This window comes from Piliocolobus tephrosceles, chromosome 1 (genome assembly GCF_002776525.5).
Source record: "Piliocolobus tephrosceles isolate RC106 chromosome 1, ASM277652v3, whole genome shotgun sequence".
Classification (NCBI taxonomy): Eukaryota; Metazoa; Chordata; class Mammalia; order Primates; family Cercopithecidae; genus Piliocolobus; species Piliocolobus tephrosceles.
The window spans coordinates 98,162,358-98,186,234 of record NC_045434.1 but is presented as its reverse complement, the minus strand read 5'-3'; the positions used below and the strand labels follow the sequence as shown (position 1 = coordinate 98,186,234).

At 40.8% G+C, this 23,877-nt stretch overlaps 1 protein-coding gene across 2 annotated transcripts in view; it reads left to right on the top strand.

Moving 5' to 3' along the window:
• The window catches only part of SLAMF1 (signaling lymphocytic activation molecule family member 1), a 39,451-nt gene extending 20,035 nt beyond the window's left edge, over positions 1–19,416 (top strand). The window contains exons 4-8 of one of the 2 annotated variants that reach the window (XM_023214259.2): positions 3,369–3,458; positions 3,969–4,051; positions 7,989–8,062; positions 14,939–15,031; positions 16,715–16,748. In XM_023214259.2, coding sequence (XP_023070027.1) covers positions 3,369–3,458; positions 3,969–4,051; positions 7,989–8,062; positions 14,939–15,031; positions 16,715–16,748 — 374 coding nt within the window. Of the gene's footprint in view, positions 1–3,368; positions 3,459–3,968; positions 4,052–7,988; positions 8,063–14,938; positions 15,032–16,714 lie in introns of both variants that reach the window. The other variant, XM_023214258.1, reaches the window with a different exon arrangement.
• The last annotated feature ends 4,461 nt before the right edge of the window (positions 19,417–23,877 follow it).

Sequence of the window (23,877 nt, the reverse complement as noted above, 5' to 3'; positions counted from 1 at the left end):
CTGAAAATGGTCTCCATGGTAAAGATGATGTTGCCAAAACTCAGGTTTTAGGATACATGACATAAACCACTGGTGCTGCAGGAGTCCAAGGGAGAGGGAAGAACAAGAGCTGGGATGGTTAGGAAAGGTGACAGAAAGAAAGGAAGATTGGCCTGGGCATCAAGGCTGGGCAGGCATAGTGAACAGCTTAGGGTGCAGCAGGAAGGAGAGTATGGGGTGTAGCCTAGGGCCAGGAATGAGCATGCACTGGATGGAGGATGATGAAGGATGGGTTGGCTGCTCAGAGGGCTTTTGACTCAAAAGGTTTGAGTCAAAAGAGCTTTGACATCACATCACTACTGCCTTCTTTATGGGGACCCCATCTCCAGAGGCTAAAGCACAAACCACAAAATCTGTAGTTCCCATCTTATCCAGCTCTGCTACTGACTTTTTCTATGATTCTAGATACTCCTGTCTGAGTCTCAGTGTCCTCAAAATAAAATTAGTGGATTGGGTGAAATAAGCACTATACTATAGTTCCCTTAAGGTTAAAAAAGTCTATTGTTCTTATTTGTATCCAAAGATTATGAAAAAAACTAGAATTTATAAAATATTTTTCAGGACCATGGCCAACTTGTCTCTCAGATCTAGATGGACTGGCAGATGCTTGTCATAGGACAAAGGTAGCAGATTGCTTTCATCCTCTTGAGACCCTAGAAAAGATAGAGAGGGCTGGCGTTCTCATCCTGAAGCCTTGGTGCCGCGCCCAGTCATTGTTAGTTCCTGTGAGTTGGTGGGCAGCAGAGGGACAGGAGGCTGACTCGCCAGCATTACTGATGCAGTTTTGTCATATTATTTTCCAGTTCAGAGGTACTACTTTGTCTGTTGGTTTTATTTTTTTAATCTCAAGTGAAATTGGAGAGAAATATTATCTTTTAAAATGATATAAATGGTGCGGATGTTTCTTCTCAAATCAACTGTTGTATTGGAAGTTCCCAAAATATCTATGATAGAAGAAGAAAGAGGAACTAGTCAAAATAGTAAGTGCTGCTATAATGGTTTGCTGAATCAGTTCCATAGGCTGACGAAACACAAAGTTCAGGCTATTGGCTTTCCTTCTTATCCTAGTGTTAGAGTGATTTCTCCAGTGGTTCCTGGTGTCAATATCATAAACCTTGAATGGATCAATCTCTCTCAAACACACACACACACACACACACAGACACACTCCTGTGCAGAGGGTTCTCAGTGACCATAAGTCACTCAGAGTGGAGCTGCTCCTTCCTCCAGCATCAACAATGATTCCAAATGTCATGCTTTATACAAATTCAGAACTCTCTGCCTGTCCCCTAACTTTTTTTTAAATCAGAGCATATGACTGTTGAAGTTGGTATCTGGCAAAATTAAAACATTTAATTTAGGGGATAGAACCTATAACCAAGGTGTTTGCAAAGTCAATTCAGGAAGATTCCTTGGGCTAACTTGATGTATGAAAGGCCCAAGGAGAAAAAGAATATTTTCAAACCCAGAAGGCAACTTCTGGTCAGCTATCAGGCTGGAGGCCCCTTTGGATCTTGTGGGATGCATTTTATGAATTCATTGAGACTGTCTATATCTTTGGTCGACTCTGTAAACATCTGATTGTGTTTGACACTTACTGACCACATGATGGATTCCAGACATTGCTCTGGGCACTTTCCATATGTTACTGTATTGGTTTCTCAGAACAACACTGTGAACTTACTGTTATGCTCATTTTACAGATGAGGAAGTTGAAGCCACTTCAACTTGAAGGGTATGAGTAGCTTATCTGTAGTCACAGAGCTATCAAGTGGTAGACCCACAATATGAACCTATCTATCTGGCTTCAAATAACATCACTGAAAATGGTCTCCATGGTAAAGATGATGTTGCCAAAACTCAGGTTCTAGGATACATGACATAAACCACTGGTGCTGCAGGAGTCCAAGGGAGAGGGAAGAACAAGAGCTGGGATGGTCAGGAAAGGTGACAGAAAGTAAGGAAGATTGGCCTGGGCATCAAGGCTGGGCAGGCATGGTGGACAGCTTAGGGTGCAGCAGGAAGGAGAGTATGGGGTGCCACCTGGGGCCACCATGAATCAGTTCCATAGGCTGATGAAACACAAAGTTCAGGCTATTGGCCACCATGATTCTGTTCCTTTGGAACCCAACGATTTTTCTTTCAATTTCTGCCCCAAAAATTCATCACAGGTTCAACAACAAGCAGGCTTATTCCACAATCATCCTCATAAGTTTCCCTTACACATTAATGTTAGCATCTGGTGTTACTCTATTTAGAACCTTAGTGCGAATATTCTACTTAGAACTCTAGTGCTTCAGCTTGGTCCCCACTGTTTCATTACCCTGGTGTAACTTTTCCCAAGCCCATGAGTCTCTCTGACTCTCCAAGAATTCTGTCTTTAGTATTCAGCCACATTTCTACTCCTAAATCAAGCTCTAGTTCTTGAGGTTCTCCAGGCTGTTTTCCTTCTCCATAAAATAGGAGTAATGAGTGTACCTACCTTGTAAGATTATTGTGAGGATTAAATATGTCAGTACACGTGATGCACTAAAAATATGTGGCCCGTTGCAAATGTTCAATAATTGTTCATTATTATCTTATTGAGCTACATGTCTTGTTTACTGGGGGCAATAGTTCTCATTCACTGTTTTTCAAAGTGTTGCTCCTAGTTCAAAAGAATTTGATAAAGTGGGTAAAGGAGAGAAAGCAATACAAGTTTTCTTTCTGATTTTGAGCCTTGATGATTAGTTCTCAGGCTAATTTTAAACATGAAGATGATTTAGAGGAAAGACTAAATACTTTCCATTCAGTTCAGGTCTGCTGGGTTTAACACAGTTATTTTCATGAAAGGACAGCAATAGCACTATTATGTTTATTTTTAAAATAGATAAGTAAATCTTTCTTCCTCCCAGTGTCTCATGAGAATAGTGTGAATTCACAGGGACGGCACATGGAACCATTATGTTCTCTTTACCGAAAATGGATACAGGACACATTAGCAATCTTAAGATGGAGAAACTGGGCAGAGATTGACTTAGGAGAGACGAAGATAATTTAATTTTAGATATGTGGTAGTTGAGTTAAATATAAAGCATTTGGATAGAAAAATCTTTATGAAATTAAGAATGTGAAAGTATAGTGAAAGAAATTAGAATAAGAAAACAGATACAAAAATTTTCAGTGGTCTAAAGCTGATCTCTAAAACCATGAAAACAAACATCTCCCTTGGGAGACAACGCAGTAATAGAACATGAGGCTCCGTTATCCCACTTTCATGTAGGATGTTTTTAAGCTCAGAATACTTTTGAGATTGCTCTTTGACTTCTTTTTTTTTTTTTTTTTTCCAGAAACAAAGCCATGGGCAATGTATGCTGGGCTGTTAGGGGGTGCCATCATGATTCTCATCATGGTGGTAATACTACAGTTGAGAAAAAGAGGTAGGTGTCTGGCAATAAAGAGATTCTTATCACACTCTCTGTGGTAAGCAGGGGACCTCTCCCCACAGGCTCGGACTTGCTCTCACCACTTTGGTTTTCTGCATGGGGCCACCTTTGCAAAAATAGTAGATAAACATATCCTGGGACCTTGCTTATTTCAGTCTAATTCAACATGTCTTGATCCCCTCTACTAGTCTATGGAGAGAAATAGAAGGGCCACAGGTTTCTAATGTGAGAGACATTATTCATATAATTTCAGTTTAGTATGACTAGCACTGCTGTCAAGGTAAATACAGGATGCTGAAGAAATGTACAAGAGGTTTAAGAGTATTCGCTGGGAACAGAATTCAGAAAATTCTTGGATCTCATCCAAAAAGTCACCAAAGTTAGAATGAAACCAATAAGGCACAATTATTCCCCTGCAGTTTAAGTGCCTAGAGGTACCATCCCCTGTCCTCTCTTCCATATGTCCCTGTGATTCAATATCTCAGGGCATTGTGCTCCCCTCAGCCACCTTGACTACTACCAACCAATACTGGAGTCAAAATGTCCTGACCCAAGACCAGGACAGATGCCCTGGCTGCCTTCCAATGGTAAAATAGAACTTGGTCCTCAGAACACTGAGCTGATGACTGATTTCATTCTCAAGTAGATCAATGTCATCTACATGCCACCTTAGAAAAGCCCTTACCTCAGCACTCTGATGTTGGTTTTGCTTATATAAAAAATCTAGATCAGCACAGTGACCTACTTGTGTCTCATTTCCTCCATCTAAGAGTTAGCCAGGCAGGAGGGATGCGTGATTCAGATAGAAATTAGGTTGACAGCCTATCGGGTTGGGGGTAGGGCAATTACATTTAGCTTGTACTATAAGAAAATAGTGAGATTTCTGGATGTTCAGGATGAGAAAACTGAACTGAACTTATCCACATTACCTACCTAGCAAAATTGCTGGGATCCTACACCATACTCTTTCCTCAACTACACTTGGCTTATCACATGGCTATGCTCTAAGGGAATAGTTCTCTCCATCCCACAATTCCCCACTACCTTCCCCAACACACATACCCATCCTCACCTCATCTCCATTCACCATTTGTCCCTTGGAAGTTAGCAACACACAAAACTCTGCCTCCAACTTGTGGTAAAATTTATATTTAGTTGCTGTACCTTTCACAAAACCTTGCTAAAGAAATTCTATTGGCAGTTTCTAATGATATAATTGTCAGAATGCAGCCTGATGCTGAAGGCTTTTCAACGGACTCTTTGGCAATTTCATGTCCAGGAGAATACATTGATTAAGAATGTGGGTATAGGCATTAGATAAACTTACATTCAGATGTAGATTTTGCTACTGACAAGCTGTGTGATCAAATGACTTAACTTCTCATCTGCAAAATGGGGGTAATATTAAGTACTTCATGGTATTGTGGTGAAGATTGGTATCAATACACGGAAAACACTGAACACAGTGGTTCCCATTGATAGGTGATAGATAGATAGATAGATAGATAGATAGATAGATAGATAGATAGATAGAGAAATCTCTTAGAGTAGATGAGTTTAAATGGCAATGTTTAAGTGCTATGGCCAGGAGAGGCTGCACTGGAAGCATCTGGAAACAATACCTAGAACAGATTTAAAATATTTTAAATCATGGTAACATAAGACTTTATGCTTCAGGTAAGAGCTGAAAAGGATATTAGACACTCTACACCCTCATTTTATAGTTATGGTAAGAGAAAAGACCCACTGAGATGACATGATTTGTCCAATGCCACACAGCTTATGATGGCTACAATGTAGATGTCCTAATTTTAAGGCCAAGACTTTTTCATTAGAGCCTAAGACCTTGGTGACTTGTAGTTGAGTTGAGCTTACTCCTAAAAATCTATTCTTGCACTGGGAAAAATAACCTGAGACTAAATTATCTTGGTCCAATGATCCTTTTAAGCAGCAACAATCAACCTCACCTCTTCCATCTGTCTGACCATTTAGGACTGTCCTCCCAGTTCTACATTTGAGTCTGAGCTGACCTGCAAGACTGAAATTCTTTGAGGACTGTAGTCTGTTCTCTACTCTATTTGTAGCCACTACAGCACCTAGGAGAGTCCTGGGCAGGCATGTCTTACTTTGCAAACACTTGAAAGGACTAATTTGCACCTCCTCTGCTACCTCCAACTGCTTCTTGAGTCCTCCCCACCATTTTAGACATACACACACACACACACACACACACACACACACACACACTCTCCTCAGTCAGAATCAACTCAGACCAAAAAGTGAAGTTGAAACCACTAGGCACACCATACTCATACCCATGCAAAAAAATCCCATGTTGACTTTCCTCGAATTCCTGGAACTTCATCAGTGGCTGCCCCACATTTCCTCCCCAAGACTCACACCCTCACGCAGCACATTCCACCGTGCTCACCACATACACACTGGGCCTTTCCCTTCCAAAGAAAAATGTGCCTCTCCTAAAAACGCTATTTCCTCAAAGACGTGCCCTCTTTTTTTTTTTTTTTTTTTTTGAGACAGATTCTTGCTCTGTCACTGAGGCTGGAGTGCAATGGCATGATCTCAGCTCACTGCAACCTCCGTCTCCTGGGCTCAAGCAGTTCTTCTCTGTCAGCCTCCTGAGTAGCTGGAATTATAGGTGCGTGCCACACGCCTGGCTAATTTTTGTATTTTTAGTAGAGACAGGGTTTCCCCATGTTGGCCAGGCTGGTCTTGAACTCCTGACCTCGTGATCTGCCCACCTCAGCCTTCCATAGTGCTGGGATTACAGGCATGAACCACTGTGCCTAGCCCAGTTTTTTAAGAGAATAAATTAACTGCTGTTAAAATAAGTCTATCCTAAAGGCTGTGATTTCCTCTGGGTCTAGCCTCCATTGCTTCTGCCTGGACTGTGCCTGTAATAAACCTCCATGCTTCAGTTTGCCACTTTCTCATCATCCTTACTGCTGCATGATGTATACAAAAGATACTGTGCAACTTTAGAAAGAATGAGATAGGTCTACTGTGCCAGCATGAAAAGTGTCAAGACATTTTTTGTTTGTTTGTTTTTTGTTTTTGTTTTTTGAGACAGAGTCTCACTGTTGCCCAGGCTGGAGTGCAGTGGCGTGATCTCGGCTCACTGCAAGCTCCACCTCCCAGGCTCATGCCATTCTCCTGCTTCAGCCTCCCGAGTAACTGGGACTACAGGCACCCGCCACCACACCTGGCTAATTTTTTATATTTTTAGTAGAGACGGGGTTTCACCATGTTAGCCAGGATGGTCTCAATCTCCTGACCTCGTGATCTGCCTGCCTCGGCCTCCCAGAGTGCTGGGATTACTGGAGTGAGCCACCGCGCCCGGCCTAGCGTCAAGACATTTTAAGTGCAAAGATCAAGTTACAGAGAAGTGTGTGCAGAATGACACCATTTGTGTGAAAAAAAAAAAAAAAAAAGCCTATATAAGTATAGCAAATATCTAGAACTGTCTAATATGGTAGTCAATCGCCACATGTGGCTTTTTAAATTTAAATTAATTTGAATTAAATAAAATTTAAAATTCAGTGGCATTAGCCACAGTTCAGGTGCTCCATAGCCCCATGTCTGTAACATGTATTAGACATTACAGATATGGAACATTTCCATCATCTCAGAAAGTTCTGTTGCACACAGCTGATGGTTTCTTCTCTTTTTTTCCCCACTTCTTTTCACAAGTATTGAAAAATATGGTTTCTTTTGGGAATGAAATTGGGTTGGTTAATGGGGGAAGGGGATTTATACTTTTTATATATTTCTTCACAATTTTTATTTTATGATGAGAATAAATTACTCCTATAATTTAAAAAGAAAGCTTTTTAAAATTGGCTAACAATTAAAATGTTCTGCAACTTATTAACTTCCAGAGACCCTAGGCCCTGAGCAAAATTTCCAGAGGCTGGGCAACAGAATGACATTGTTGCTTTATTTTCTAAATAGTCCCAGTTGGAACATCCCTCTTACATGTCCCCCCACCCTTACCTCCCACACATCAATTCCCCCAGAAATAGCGAGGTGAGAAAGCTGCGAGTGAAGCAACATACTACCAGCTGGAAAATACAAAACAGGTATAAACAACTAGCCCTGCCCTCAAAGAACTTAGAATCCTATTAGGAGACCAGATATGCACATCGAACAACAGAGATTAAAGTAATTGAATGGGACACCAATGAGAAAAACACCTAATGCATATTGGGCATTTGTTATGCATCAGGCAATGTTCTAAACACTTTACAAGTGGTAGCTCATTTAATTATCACAACAGCCCCGCGAGGCAGGTATTTCAAATCCCATTTCACAGATAGGCCGAGAGTGATCAAGTAACTAACCTAAGACAATATGACAAATGTGCAGGCAGGTTGGGACTCGGCTTTGTTTCTATTGTACCCTTGGGGAAAGTGGGTATGCAAAGGACAGTAAAGACCAGACAGGTCTGAGTAAGGAGCTCCTGCTGGGGACCAGAGGGAGATAACCATTATGGTTTCTTTTCACCAGGTAAAACGGACCATTACCAGACAACAATGGAAAAAAAAAGCCTTACGATCTATGCCCAAGTCCAGAAACCAGGTGTAAGTTCTATATTTTGTTTGAGATGAACCTGTCATGTTTCCTACAGGATTCCTGGCCAGTCTACCTTGCCTGTTGGACATTCACAGTTTTCCATCCAGAGCAGAGGAAAGTAGGGAACAGGAGTCAAGAACAAGAGTTCTCCTAAAGGTCACTAATAATGGGTAATACTGGGTAATTTTCTCGTCATGTTTCTTCATAGCAAAAAAATGAAGAAACTGGAAATAAATACTGTATGTATGTATCTTTCCAGCTCTGGCATTCTAGGAGTCTAGTGTTCCATGTTACTCAATTATTTCCTTTTCTAGGGAAAACAGTGCAGGCTTGAGGAGAGAGAAGAAGGTTTGGAAAAGCTATTGTGTGACATTTTGTACTGATCCAAGTTTAGGCATTTATAAAGTGCAAAAGTGACAAGGAAGGTAGGATCTTCAAAATTCTAGCCAGAGTGTGGTTAAAGAGATGAAAGATGATATATAGACTGGAGATGGAAGAAAGCATTGTTGATAGAGTGATCATCAGACTAAGAAGTGAAGGATGGAAAAACTGGATACATGGTGAAGTTGAGAAGCAGATATGCTACAAGGAAGGGATAGAGACACTAAAAGCATCATGGTTAGATGTAGAGACACTGTTGTTTTTCAACATGAAGGCAATTCTTGGTATTGCATAGGCCAGAATCTGGCCATTTGGGGTGTAAGAAGAGGCAAATTCTTGAGTAAAGGATGTGAAGGTAAAGAAGGTTTTGATTAGTACCTTAGAAAATTGCATCAAAAGGTAGCAAAGGCACTTCTGAGAACCAGGAGATGGACTCTTGGACAAAGTTCTTATTTCTACTGTCCCCTAGTGGCCTGGAGGGTTTATTACACAACCCAGCTCCATCCTTTCCTCAACTAAACTCCATTTACATAGATGAGAATCTCAAGAGTAACCCTTTCCCCCTATGCTGTCATCTGCATATTTAGGTAACCAGGTTCATCTTTACCATAGTGTCTTCCCTCACTACTCTATCCTATGCTGCTAGCATCCCTCTTTTTTACTGTTAAGCATGACATACGGTAGTCACTAGCCACATGTAGCTTTCTAAATTTAAATTAATTTGAATTAAATAAAATTTAAAATTCAGTGACATTCATCAGTTCAGGACTGTCCTCCAGTTCTACATTTGAGTCTGAGCTGACCTGCAAGACTGAAAGTCTTTGAGGACTGGAGTCTGTTCTCTCCTCTATTTGTAGCCACTATAGCACCTAGGAGAGTGCTGGGCAGGCATGTCTTACTTTGCAAACACTCAAGGGAACTAACTTGCACCTCCTCTGCTACCTCCAACTGCTTCTAATCACACTTTGAGTCCTCTCCTCCATTTTACACACACACACACACACACACACACACTCTCACGCATACGCACTCCTGAGTCAGGATCAACTCTGACCAAAAAAGTACACAACACATTAATGTCAGCCCACTGAATTACCCTTAAGTGTATATCTCGATATTTGATAAAGCAAGTCTTCCTAATTTGTTTTTCTGCAAAAGTTTTTGGCTATTCTTGTTCTTTTGTACTTTCATATGTATTTTAGAATCAACTTATTAAGTACCATAAAAAGAAAAAAATGTATTAGAATGGTGTTGAGTCTACAGATCTATATGAGGAGAAATTACATTTTTCATTATTGCCTGTTTTTTTGTTTTGTTTTGCTTTGTTTGTTTGTTCGTTTTACAGAGTCTTGCTTTATCGGCCAGGCTGGAGTGCGGTGGTGTGATTTGGGCTCACTGCAACCTCCGCCTCCTGGGTTCAAGCGATTCTCCTGCCTCAGCCTCCTGAGCAGCTGAGATTACAGGCACCTGCCACCACACCCGGCTCATTTTTATATCTTTAGTAGAGATGGGGTTTCCCCATGTTGGCCAGGCTGGTCTCAAACTCCTGACCTCAAGTGATCTGCCCACCTCAGCCTCCCAAAGTGCTGGGATTACCGATGTGAGCCACTGTGCCTGGCCTCAGTATTGAGTCTTCTAATACCATAAAACTGCCACTCAGATCAAAGACTAGAACATTGCCCATACTTCCTGAGGGCCTCCTATGCCACTTCCCAATCATTACTTCCTCTCTCCTCCCCAAAGTAACCACTATCCTGACTTCTAGAAATATAGTTTAGCTTTTTCCTTTTTTATCTTCGACCTTTATAAAAATTGAATTCTTTATTCTTTTTTCTCTCATGTCTGATTTATTTTGCTCAATATTATCTTTATGAGATTCACACATGTCTTTGAATTTAGATATAATGCATGCTTTTTCATTGCTTCATAGAATATAAATGTATGAGTATACTAGAGTTTATTTATCCAGTTGACTATTGATGGACATGTGGGTTATTTCCAGGTTGAGGCTATTATGAAAGTTGCAGGTGTGAACATTCATATGCAAGCCGTTAAGTGGATATGTGCAAATATTTTTGTTGAATATATACCTAGATATACCTAGAAGTCGAATTACTGAATCATAGAGTATGCATATCTCCAAATTGACTAGATAAGGCCCAGCTGTTTTTCAAAGTGGGTGTATCCATTTACTTTTCTATCAGCTACATATGAGAGTCTCAATTGCTATGCTTTATTTATTTATTTATTTATTTTTGCATCAGAGTTTCACTCTGTTGCCTAGGCTGGAGTGCAGTGGCATGATCTTGGCTCACTGCAACCTCTGCCTCCTGGGTTCAAGCCATTCTCCTGTCTCAGCCCCCCACGTCGCTGGGATTACAGGTGCGTGCCACCACACCCATTTTTGTATTTTTAGTAGAGACACGGTTTCGCCATGTTGGCCAGGGTGGTCTGGAACTCCTGATCTCAGGTGATCTGACCGCCTCGGCATCCCAAAGTGCTGGGATTACAGGCATGAGCCACTGCTCCCGGCCTCAATTGCTCTGCATTCTAATGAAAACTTGGTATTAACAGTCTAATTTTAGTCCTACTGTTGGATGTGTCTTATTATGCTTTTATTCCACATCTCTCTAATTATTAAGGAAGTTGAGCAACTTTTCATATGTTTATTGGCCATATTAAACTTTTTTCTTAAAGTGCACATTTAATCTCTTGCCCATTTTCCTTTGAAGTTTAGCCTTTCTTCTATGGACTAGCGTACGCTTTTCATATATTTTGGATATGCGCCCTTTGGCAGATATGTCAGCAAATACCTTCACCTATCTGTGGCTTGCCTTTGAAATTTCTCAGAGATAACTGTTGACAAAGAGAAGGTCTAAATTTTGTTGCAGACCAATTTAGTCTAGTCCTTTTCAAGCATTACTGGATTTTATTTGCTAATATTTTGTGGAATTTTGTTTTCCACTTATGTTTCTGAGTGAAATCGGCCTGTGATTCTCTTGTGTAATGCCTTTTTTTTTTTAAGAAGGCACTGCAGTGGCTGGTATATAGCATTCTTGTGAATATATCTAACTGGGATACATGTTGAGGTAGAAATATTTCAAATATCCTTAAAAAATAAGTAACAGAGTTCTTCCTGGGCTCTTCTTTAATCACAAGCCTCAGATTGATCCCAAAATGACAAAGAGCTACTCTACTTAATACCCACATCATGGTAAAGTCGGTCACTCTCCTGTTAAAAATTCAGACTTTAAGAACTGGAAGGGACCTGGGGAGTCATGCCTAACGAGTGGGGTTTTGATATAAAGATTTATGCTAATTCACATAATGAGTTGGAGTATGTTAGTTTCCTAGGGCTGCCGTAACAAATTACTAGAAACTTGGTGGCTTAAAACAACAGAAATTTATTCTCTAACAGTTCTGGAGATCAGAAGTCCAAAATAAGGAGCCACATCCTCAGGGCCACACTCCCTCTGGAGGAGAAAATCCTCTTTGCCTTTTCCGGCATCTGGTGGCTCCAGGCTATCCGTGGCATTTGTTAGCTTATAGTTGTTTATCTGCAATTTTTGCCTTCATCTTCACAAGACCTCCCTCTCTGTGTCTTCTTTTTTTCCAACGCTTATAAGGACACTCATCGTCAGACTTAGGATCTATTCTAATCCAGGATGACCTCATTTTGAAATCCTTATCTCGACATCTGTGAAGACCTTTATTCAAATAAAATCACATTTTGAGATTCTGGGTGGACATACCTTTTGGGGCCACAGTTCAACCCACTACAGGGTGCATTTCCTTTCTATCGTTCTCTGGGATTTTGGGGGTAGAATTGGTCTTATTTCTCTCCTTAAATATTTGGTAGAAATTGCTAGTAAAGCTATCTGAGACTAGGGTTTCTTTGGTGAAAATTTTTTTTAAGTTATATTTTTATTATTCAATTTTCTCCTCTACATATTAGTGAATAAGTTTTTTCTGTCTTTTTAGTGGCTACCCTAGAAATTGTAAAATATGCCTTTGACTTACCAAAGTCTAATGTTTACTTTTCTCCTGCATAATACATTAAGTCCACAATAATTTCACCTCTTGATTTATGTGGCTGTTTTGTCATTACTTGAATTTCATATATATTTTAAACACACAAGACATAATTATTATTGTTTTATATACAAACTATATAATTAGACTTACCCACATTCTCACAATTTTGTTTGTTCATATTTGCAATGTCTTTATTATGTCATTATAAAGACTGTAATACTGTAGACAATTATTTAAAAACTAACAATGCCTTTAGTCTTTTTGGAATGGTTACAAAATAATCTTACAAAGAATATAATAACATGAAAATCGCTTAACAAATGTTTACTGTGTGCTAGGAACTCTTCTAGGACTTATCAGAGCTACTATCTTGCAGAATTAATTCCAGGGGCCACCATTCACAAAAGTTATGTGAAAATAGTGCCCCTGGAGTTGCTTATAAATGATGTTCCCTAAAGATGTACAAATCAGTGATCCTAACAGAAGATGACAAGATACAAAAATATACTAACTTATTATAATTATGTTTAAAATAATGCCCTGTGCTTGGATAAAGATCCTGAAGCCAACATTTAAGCACACACATAGTCTTAATAGGACTATGGGTGATTTCTTTTACATATTTTTCTCCTTTCTAAAACTTCTGAATTAATGTTAAAAATGTAACTTTATTTGCCTTCTTCCTTCTGCCTCTAAGTCAGGTCATGCTAAAGTTCTCCCAAACAGGAAGACCAGCAGAGGTTGCATGTGTTGATAAAGGTCTCTTAATAAACTGTTTTCATAGCCTCTTAATCTATCTCATTACTGCAAGAAATTCTTTCTTAAACTCAAAATTTCTTCAAAATGTATTTAAGAATTATATGGGATCTTGAAAGTCATCTATTTGAATCACCCAATCACTGCTTGAATTATCTGCTACAACATTACTTCCAAAGTGTTGCCTAGCTCCTTTTTACTGAAATATAGTTTGTGAACAAGCAGCATTTGCATCACCTGGGACTTCATTAGAAATGCAGAATCAGGCCCTGCCCCAGATCTTCTGAAATAGAATCAACCCTTTAGCAAGATCCCCAAGTAATTCATATGCATAATAAAAGTCAGCAGCACTGGTTTAGACCATGCCCAAGCACTTAAAACTATAGGAGTTCATTGCCTGTCAAGGCAATTTATCCCTCATTTGAGCATCTTTTACTATCAGAAAGATCTTCATTATATTGAACCAAAGGATTTCCCCCAAATCCTAATCTTTGTTTAAACCTGAAACACTTTACAGGCAAATCAAACTCCTTTTCTATATGGCAATTCATCAAATATATGAAGAGAAAAATTATGTCCCATCCCTTTTTCCTCCAATAAACTTTCCTAATTCTTTAACCCTTCTATCACATAACAAAATTCCAAGCTTTCTCGCATCAAAACACATGTGGCGTGGCTTCAATTCTGACTCTATACCCAGGGAGAGTGGACAGCAGCATTATCCCATAACCAGTGTCCCCGAGAAGTGTTGAATTAATGACTTCCCTATTATATGTGATGGCATCCGCATCTTACAAGGATGTGGTCTCAATTTACTTTGAGGTCTTTGTCCAGGTATTGTGGATTTTAATTTGTTCAAGGTAACATCAACAAATATCAAATATGAAGGGTTTATTTTTATGTGTCCAACACTGTTCTGTGGGGAATACAAAACTATATAGCTTACTTCTCAAGGAATGTGTAGACTGGAGAAACAACACATAAATATATCAGAATGTTTTAAATATAGCATAGAGTGCCATAATGTATAAATTAGACTTTAAATACCTGACGAATGTAGGTAAGGGATAGGTCATTATAAGTTGAGGAGACCAAAGAAGAATAGTGATAGTACATGTACCTTAAGTTAAAAGAGCTTAAGGCAGGGGACTCCTGGCTTTGACACTTCTTGCATGTACACATTAGGAAAACATTTGATCTTTCTGAGCTGTAGCTTCGTCCTCGGTGAAGTGTGAGTAACAGTATTTAACACATAGAGTGGTTGTGAGGCAAATGAGAAGACATATGTGAGGAGGAGGAAGAGTAGGAATGGCAGTGTGGGATGCAAGAACTCCGCATGTAGCCGGTGATGAGTGAGATGGACTAAATGCTGTTGCTATTCTGTCCCCTCCAGCTGCCCCTGTAAGAGCCACACCAATTTCAGTTTCTTTTGAGGAAGACATTTAAAACATCTGGGAAGCATTAACAATGGATGAGGCTGCCTTGGGAGGTTGTGCACTCCAAGACGCCACTTGGGGAGTCCAAGCAAAGCCTGGCGAATTGAGTTCCAGAGAATTTGAGGGAGAATTCCCACCTGAGAAGGAGGTTGAACCAAATGACTCAAAGGAACGTTCTGCCTCAAGGCTTCTTGAGTCTGTGCTTCTCCATCAGAGAGATGGGTGAGAACTAGCTCTTGCTGTTCAGCTAATCTGCTTTCTTTGCTTCTCTTGTAGCCTCTTCAGAAGAAACTTGACCCCTTCCCAGCTCAGGACCCTTGCACCACCATATATGTTGCTGCCACAGAGCCTGTCCCAGAGTCTGTCCAGGTGAGGCATCTCTCTGCCTACTCTCTGTAGAGGGGGAATATATGGAGGAGGGGAAAAGGAGGAAATTTTTTTTCTTTAAAGATGGGAGGAGGGAGAGCATCAGGAAAAAGTAGCTATTGGGCAATAGGCTTAATACCTGGGTGACAAAATAATGTGTACAACAAATCCCCACGACACAAGTTTACCTATGTAACAAATCTGCACATGTACATCTGAACTTAAAAGTAAAAAAAAATTAAAAAACTAAAAAAAAACAAATTAAATGAAACATATTGATGAATCCTGGACCAGGGAAGGTAGGCCACAGCATGCAGGCAAAAAAGAGTCTCTGCGGCCTTGGTTTTCCATTTCCATGAAACCCCCAACACCTGTTCACATGGAGCCACTGCTCACTCCCTGCTGGCCAGTGTTTCTCTGAGAGTTGTCCAAGGACCACGTCAGAATCAGCTGGCATACTTGTTAAAAATAAAGATTCCTCGGGCCTTCCATCTAGGATTCTGTTAAATGAAAATGTCTATGGAGAGTAACCAGGGACCTACATATTAAAAAACCCACACCCCAGGTAATTCTAATGCACACTCAAGTTTAGGAACAGCAGCTGGAGTCCAGGAGTTCTCAACTCCAGCTACAAAGCAGAATCACCAGGGAAGCGCTGTAAAAATGCTCATGCCTAGACTCTGTCCAGCCCCATTTAATCAGAATATTTAGGAGTGGAGCTCTGCATAGGTGTTAAACCTAGAAGAGAATATGAGATGCAGCTCAAAATGAGACTTGCCTGTTCTACCCTATCGCAAAATCAGCAGGGACTAAGTTTACTTGTGACAGGAATCTTTCCTTTGCTGAATGAACAGAAATAAATTCTGGGCTGAAAGCTTTGGTCCACTTGGGCTGTTTCAGAAGAGAGCCCAGGATTATAGAGGCACAAAGGTCACACAAATGCCTGCATCCACCTTATTTTTCAAAGCTTCTACCGCCCACACAGCCACCCAGAAATGCCTGGGCAGGTGCCCTATTTCAAGATGAAATCCATCTTCAATCCATTCTCAGTACACTGTCATATCTAAGAGGGAAGTAAAAATATAAACCTGACTTCAAAAGCTTCAAAAAATATATAGATTTTTAATGAAATTTACTTAAGGACAAAAACAATATGCTATAGTTGACACTTTATGGAAAAACCCCTTAAATTCCCATTCTCTTTTATTTGTTTCTTTGACATGAGAGATCTTTGCATAACCCTCTTCTCACCTTCCTCTCTCCTACCAATACCACTTTTCTCTTCTCCCTTTGAGTCCCGCTAGACTTTTTAAAAACTCAATAATGTACAACTCTCTTGGCTTCCCCAGATTGTGATCCATGCCTAACAGCAAAACAAATGGTTTGCCTTACAAGGAGATGGAAGGGGAGAGGGCAAAGGGAGAGACAGGGCATTGAGTGCTGGTCCTCAGATCATGCTCCCCATAATGCATGCTTATGATTGGAAGGGAGCTGTGGCCCTTGTTGCAGGTGGAGAAGCAGTGTGAGTACCCAAGTGCTGCCCCAACAAGGCCCTGTCTGTGACAGACCCTGCACAAGCCATGATCTCTAAGACCCTTTCCTTTTCCTCAGTAGCGCTGTTTTCATTTGCATCCTATGAAGTAAGTATCCAGTCCCTCCACTCACAGACTTCCGCTTTGTCCCCAGGAAACAAATTCCATCACAGTCTATGCTAGTGTGACACTTCCAGAGAGCTGATACCAAAGACCCAACAAAGGGACTTTCTGAAGGAAAATGGAAAAAACAAAATGAACACTGAACTTGGCCCCAGGCCCCAGGTTTCCTCTGACAGACACGCTACACATCTGTACCCTTCTTGGATCAACTGCCTGGTGATGTTTCTCCCACATACATCTGTGAAATGAACAAGGAAGTGAGGCTTCCCAAGAATTTAGCTTGCTCTGCCGTGGCTGCAGGCGCAGGACAGAGCGTTACTTGATAACAGCGTTCCATCTTTGTGTTGTGGCAGATGAAATGGATAGCAATGTGAGTTCAGACTGGGCATCTTGCTCTTGGCTGGAACTGGATAATAAAAACCAAAGACTGAAAGCCAGGACATCTGAGTACCTATCTCACACAGTGGACCACCAGTCACAAAGTCTGGAAACGTTTACATTTTGGCCATCTTTACTTTGTTCTGGGAGCTGATCATGATAACCTGCAGACCTGAGCAAGCCTCTGTGCCTCAGTTTCTCTCTCAGGATAAAGATTGAATAGAGGCTGAGGGTGAATTTCTTATTATACATAAAACACTCTGATATTATTGTATAAAAGAAGCTAAGAATATCATTATTTTATTTGCAAAACCCAGAAGCTAAACAGTCAATAAACAGAAAGAACGATTTTGAGATCTCTGAGTTTTGAACAGTGGACTGGAAACCATGTAAGAGTCTTAAAAGTACACTTCTGTGCAAATGGCATTCAGTTTTAAAGAAAAAAGTAGCAAATGTTTGATGGTGCTGTTACAAAGGAGCTTGGAATACTAAGAGGAACTTGTCCCATGGTGATTTTTTCACTTCTCAAAATGATGTTTAAATTCCAGTTCTCTGTTGATTCCCTTGAACAAACCTGGAACCTCAGCTAAGACTCTCTGTGACCAGATTCTGAACTTATTTTATATCCAGGGCTTCAAGGCGGTATTGCAGGTCAAGGTCTTTCCTAGGCACTTTCTACTCCCTGCATACCTCTCCTCACACTAAATTTATCTTCTAGTAGAAAATTAAGTTATTTTGGTCTAACAGCTTCAAATCATTGAATGCTCAATAACTTATTTTGCAAGCTGCAGGCAGAAAGAGCCTTTTTTTGGTAAAGTCCTATGTTTTTTCCTATTCTTTGCTTTCAGACACGCTGTCTTCAATTTAAGCCCTTCTTGTTCTTATTGGTTCTTATATAAACCTGGCAAGTACTGTAAGAAACAGCTACTATCATACAATTGCATAATAAGGGGCACCAACTTCCCAGCTCAAAACTCAGGTCCTTATTGCCTTGTATCTTACCTCCTTTGTGTGGTCAATTCACATTGTAAGCCTGTTGCTTAGTGCATCTTGTTTCTTGGTACCAGCTTCTTTAATAGAGTTCTTGGCTGCAATCAACAGAAGCTGGCTTTGGCTTTTTAATGTAGAAAAGGAACCTATTGAAAAGATACTGATTGGTTCCAATAACTGCTAGAAGGTTCTGCAAAACCATGCTTTGAAAGTGAGCAGGAAAAGAGGAGACTAGGCTTTGGGGGCACAGCCAAAATTACAAAACTAGCCCAGGGATGACCATCCTGTTCATGCACAGCCACTGTCCCCAGCACTAGGCACAGACTCTACCACTGCCTCACTGTCTCTGCTGGACTTGAAAACTTGAAATTACTGTTACTGCTGCACTGTCTGCCATGAAAATGAATTCTCCAGGATTCCTTCTTCATCCTTTCATCTCTAGCTTATAATTCAAAGTCTGGAATTGAATGGTCAATCTTAGGTCACATGTCCATGTCCTATCTCCGAGGGAGGCTGCTAATTGAATATCTGGCATTTTCCACTTTCACTTCTTATGAATTAAGGAATTCTACAAATAATAGAAGTGGGATTCAGGTGGTAGGCAGACAAAAATGCCTCACAATTATCCACTATGCCACCCTTGTATAACCTTACCCTCATTCACTGTCTACTCTCAAAACTGTGGAGCTACTAATGAAGATTTGTAAACCCTGGGTTTACGAGCACCCGTTCCTTTACTACAACTCAGATTGTCCTAGAAGCTCAGCTCCCAGCACTTGGGTTTTTCCAGTAGCTGAATTCTACCTGATGGAAGGACAGAAACAAAGGATGAAGAAGAGGCTCTCACATCTAAGTATCCTGAACCCCTGGGCTCAAGACCTCACTGGGGAGGGAATCTTTTGGGCTACCCACCAAACATCACTGGCATTATGCCTCTCACCCTAGACCATGTTTACAAGTGGGAAAACAACCCCTTCTGGTGATACATTCACCACTCTCTAGTTTCCCCCAAATGGGAAACTATGGGGAGCGGGAGCTTGCGTTTTCCTCAGGCTTAAAACAGTAAGTTTTCCCCGTGTTTCCCCTCTAATGCTGTTTTCTTTTGACCAAGCATGTCTGAATTCTAGAGAAGTCAGGAGGAACACACCCATTCTCAGTTTGAAGGGACTGATGTTCTGAAGCATAACCGGGCATAGTCCCAGGCTCTTCAGGACGCTTCCTCCATTCACACAGCAGGGCTGTGATTGTTACAGGGGGTGGTGTGTGCTGGCTGAGAAGCCACTGTGAATTGATTCTTCTTCCAAAGTTTATGTTTCTACTTTTTGGAAATGAATAAATTACAACCAGTCCATCAAGGAAATTGCACTTTTGTCTTGTGTTTCCTAAAGAATTTATAACACAGTAGCATGGCATGATGTATTTCCTGGCTTTATGTCTCCATGCCATAGTTATGAAATGCTGAAGGAGGCAGATTTGATCAGATAGGATGTGAGGTCATCCCTTTCCTGGAGGTGGACAAGGGTTAGCTTGGCATCCCTTTCACTAAAGGTCAGGAAACACCCGCCACATGGAGAACTGTGTTGAAAGGATTGTTTAATTTTTGTCACTGCCAGAGTAATTCCCTTCCCTGAACTCCACCAAATTCCCCTTGTGGACAAAATCTAGAGCCAGGTTTCTCAACTGCCACACTAATGACATTTGGGGCTGGATAATTTTTTTGTCATGGGGCTGTCCTGTGCACTGTACGGTGTTTAACAGCATCCTTGGCCTCTGCCTACTGGGTTTATAGCACATGCCCTGTCCTTGGTTGTGACAACCAAGTGTCTCCAAACACTACCAAATGTCCCCTGCTTGGCAAAATCTCCCCAAGTTGAGAACCACTGATCTAGAGATATGCTGGCCCCCTGGTGAGCTTTGAGAAAACTAAATACACTTCTATATACCAAGAAGCAGTCTGTCAAAGGTGGCCACCTGGTCACTTAAGCATGGCCCAAACCTGCCAATAACAACCAAAGCTACCTAAATATTAGAATTACCTGGGTAACTTTTAAAAAATAGTGATGACCAAATCTAACCTGAAACCAAAATGAGATCTGAGTTGAGGTCTATAGAACTACCACCTTAGAGATTATACCACAGAAAGGATTTTGTGACGAGTTTCACACACCAGCCACAAGAGGGTGATATAGCAACACAATCTACCCAACCTTAGCATCCCCACCACTTCCTTGTATCTAAAGGATGTGGACTTAGTCACAGACTGGCTGAAACTGCGGCTGGTTTCTCAGTGCTTACAGGCTGAAAAGAGATAAGGAGGCCAAGGTGGATTGATGACAGGCTCTAAAAAGTTAACTGTACTAAGTTTATTTCACAGAAGACTTCTAGTTCTACTCAATGCTTCACTCATTCACAAAGTTATTAAGTTCCTACTAAGTGTTTGAGCTTGTGTTTGAGCAGGAGATACAGAGAACACAGGCAACTGAAATATTATGACAGACAGATCACTATGTGATCTATTGAGACCCATTGGAATATGAAAGAAGATGCTATTAATAATTACCCTGGGGCAGGAGATGGCAGCTAGGAGGCAGGACTAACTTGCAACTCTCACTCAGACGAACATGTGTGAAGACTCACATCATGAACTTTTGCTCCAAGAGCCGTTGCAGGAATATAGCAGGAAAATTGAAAGAATTCACAGACCCTTTGAAAGAAGTGGCTTGCCACCGCAAACTCAGTGAAATAGCTGAAAAATTGTGAGTGCCTAAAATGTGAGGGGGGAAAGTCCACCTCTGAACACACATCTTCACTAGGGAAACCTGAAAATCCAAATAACAGGAAAAGGATTTAACTTTACCTAGAGCTGAAATGAATTTAGAGAACCAAGCAAAATATAATAGTAGAAGAAGCCGTGGGAAGAGCCCTGCAGGCACTCCCCTGGCCCCCTGGGAAGTCCAGGAAAGTCATTTCTAACTTTATCTCACAGGGTTCCTTGGGGACGGCTGCCAGTGGAATTGGGGAAGGGCCACAGGGAGAAGGAAACTTCCAGCTGAACTTTGTAATAACTTTGACTGAGTATGAATTATCCTGGCAGGATCTGTGGAGATGAACAGAAAGTGCAGATATGAGCACAGAAGCCACAGTACGCAGGGAGGGGTGAGGCCTGAAAGCCCTGCCTGCCTTCTCAGCAGAGAGGATAGTATCCCAGGGCAACATCCCAGCCCTGCTTACCAGAGGCCTGGATATAAATTTGACTCTGTTGGTTATTGGAGGAGCATGGCGGGAGTGAGACTGGCCTTGCTGGCTCTGTGGGAGTGGGGTGAGGCCTATCACCACTGGCTTTCCCCCACTTCCTTGGCTACCTGTACAAAGCAGCAGAGGCAGCCATAATCCCCCTGGGAACATAACTCCATTGGCCTGAGAACCACACCCTCATACTCCACAGTTGCCACAGTAAGCCCTGCCCAAGGATAGTCTGAGCTCAAACATGCCCAACTCTGCCCCTACCTTATGGTCTTTCTCTGCCCGCCCTGGCAGCTGAAGACAAAAGACATAATCTTGTGGGAGTCCTGTGGCCCTGCCCATCACCTGAGAAAACCAAATACTTATCCAGGTGACCTTAGAGCAAGTTTGTATTCTCCCTATACTGCTGCAGCTGATGCTCTCTTGAAATTGCCACCTTCTGACTGGAGGACAATCAAGTCAAGCCATTACAGCAACTCATAACAAAGCAGCCCTGCTCCAAGGAAGGAGAAAACAACAGCTAATTCCACCACTTGTAACATCCTGGCTAACCAGAGGTCCTGAGTCTGTCCACATGACAACTTCACTGTGAGCATAACCAGCATTTGAGAAAACCCATGCACTAAACAAAACTACAACCAAAGACTCTCACAAAATCTGCTTCACTCCCCTGCTACCTCCACTGGAGTAGGTGCTGGTATTCATGGTTGAGAGACCTGAAAATAGATCACAACACAGGACTTTTTGCAGACACTCCCCAGTACCAGCCTGGAGCCTGGTAGGTCCACTAGGTGGCTAGACCCAGAAGAGCAATAACAAGCACTGCAGTTCAGCTCTCAGGAAGCCCTATCTCTAGGGGAAAGGGGAGAGCACCACATCAAAGGATCACTCTGTTGGACTAAAGAATCTGAACAGCAGCCCTTGAGTCCCAGACCTTTCCTCTGACATAATTGACCCAAATGAGAAAGAACCAGAAAAACAATTCTGGCAATATAATAAAACAGAGTTCTATAACACCACCAAAAGATTACACTAGTTCACCAGTAATAGATCCAAACCAAGAAGAAATCTCTGAATTGCCAGAAAAAGAATTCAGAGGTTGATTATTAAGCTACTCAAGTAGGCACCAGAGAAAGGTGAAAACCAACTTAAAGAAATTTTAAAAATAACACAAGATATGGACAAAAATACTTCAGAGAAATAGATATTATAAATAAAAAACAATAAGAACTTCTGGAAATAAAAGACATGCTTAGAGAAATGCAAAATATACTGAAAAGGTTTAGCAATAGAATTGAACAAGTAGAAGAAAGAACCTCAGAGCTCAAAGACAATGCTATTGAATTAACTCAATCCAACACAGACAAAGAAAAAAAATTTTTTTTAATGAACAAAGCCTCCAACCAATTTGGGATTATGTTAAATGACCAAACATTAGAATAATTTGTGTTTCTGAGGAAGAAGAGAAATCTAAATTTTGGAAAGCTAATTTGAGGAAATAATTGAGGAAAACTTCCCTGGCTTTGCTAGAGATCTAGACATCCAAATACAAGAAACTCAAAGAACACCCAGGTAATTCATTGCAAAAAGATAATTACCTAAACACACAGTCATCAGGTTATCTAAAGTCAAGATGAAGGAATGAATCTTAAGAGCTGTGAGGCAAAAGCATCAGCTAACCTATAAAGGAAAGCCCATAAGATTAACAGCAGATTCCTCAGCAGAAACCCTACAAGTTAGAGGGGATTGGAGTCCTATCTTTCATCTCCTTAAATGAAGTAATTATCCTTACTTCATTTAGCCTCCTTAAAAGAATAATTATTAGCCAAGAATTTTGTACCCAGGAAAACTAAGCTTCATATACAAAGGGAAGATAAAGTCTTTTTCAGGCAAGCAAATGCTGAATTTATCACTACCAAGAGAATTTGCCACTACAAAGTCAGCACTACAAGAAATGCTAAAAGGAGTTCTAAATCTTGAAACAAAACCTCAAAATACACCAAAATAGAACCTTCTTAAAACATAAATCTCACAGGACCTATGAAATAATACCACAATGAAAAACAAACAAACAAGATATTCAGGCAACAACTAGCACAATGAATACAATAGTACATATCTCAACACTAACAGTAAATGTAAATGGTCTAAATGCTCCACTTTCAAGATCCAGAATATGAGAATTAATAAGAATTCACCAGCCAAGTATCTGCTGTCTTCGAGAGACTTGCCTAATACATAAGGACTAACATAAACTTAAGGTAAAGGGGTGGAAAAATATATTGCATGTAAATGGACATGAAACTGAGTGGGAATAACTATTCTTACATCAGACAAAACAGACGTTAAAGCAAGAATAGTTTTAAAAGACAAAGATGGACATTACATAACAATAAAAGGACTAGTCCAGCAGGAAAATATTACAATCCTAAATATATATGCACCTAACACTGGAGTTCCCAAATTTATAAAACAATCACTACTAGATGTAAGAAATGAGACAGACAGGCAGTGGTGGTTCCAAGATGGCCAAATAGGAACAGCTCCAGGCTACAGTTCCCAGCATGAGTGACACAGAAGACG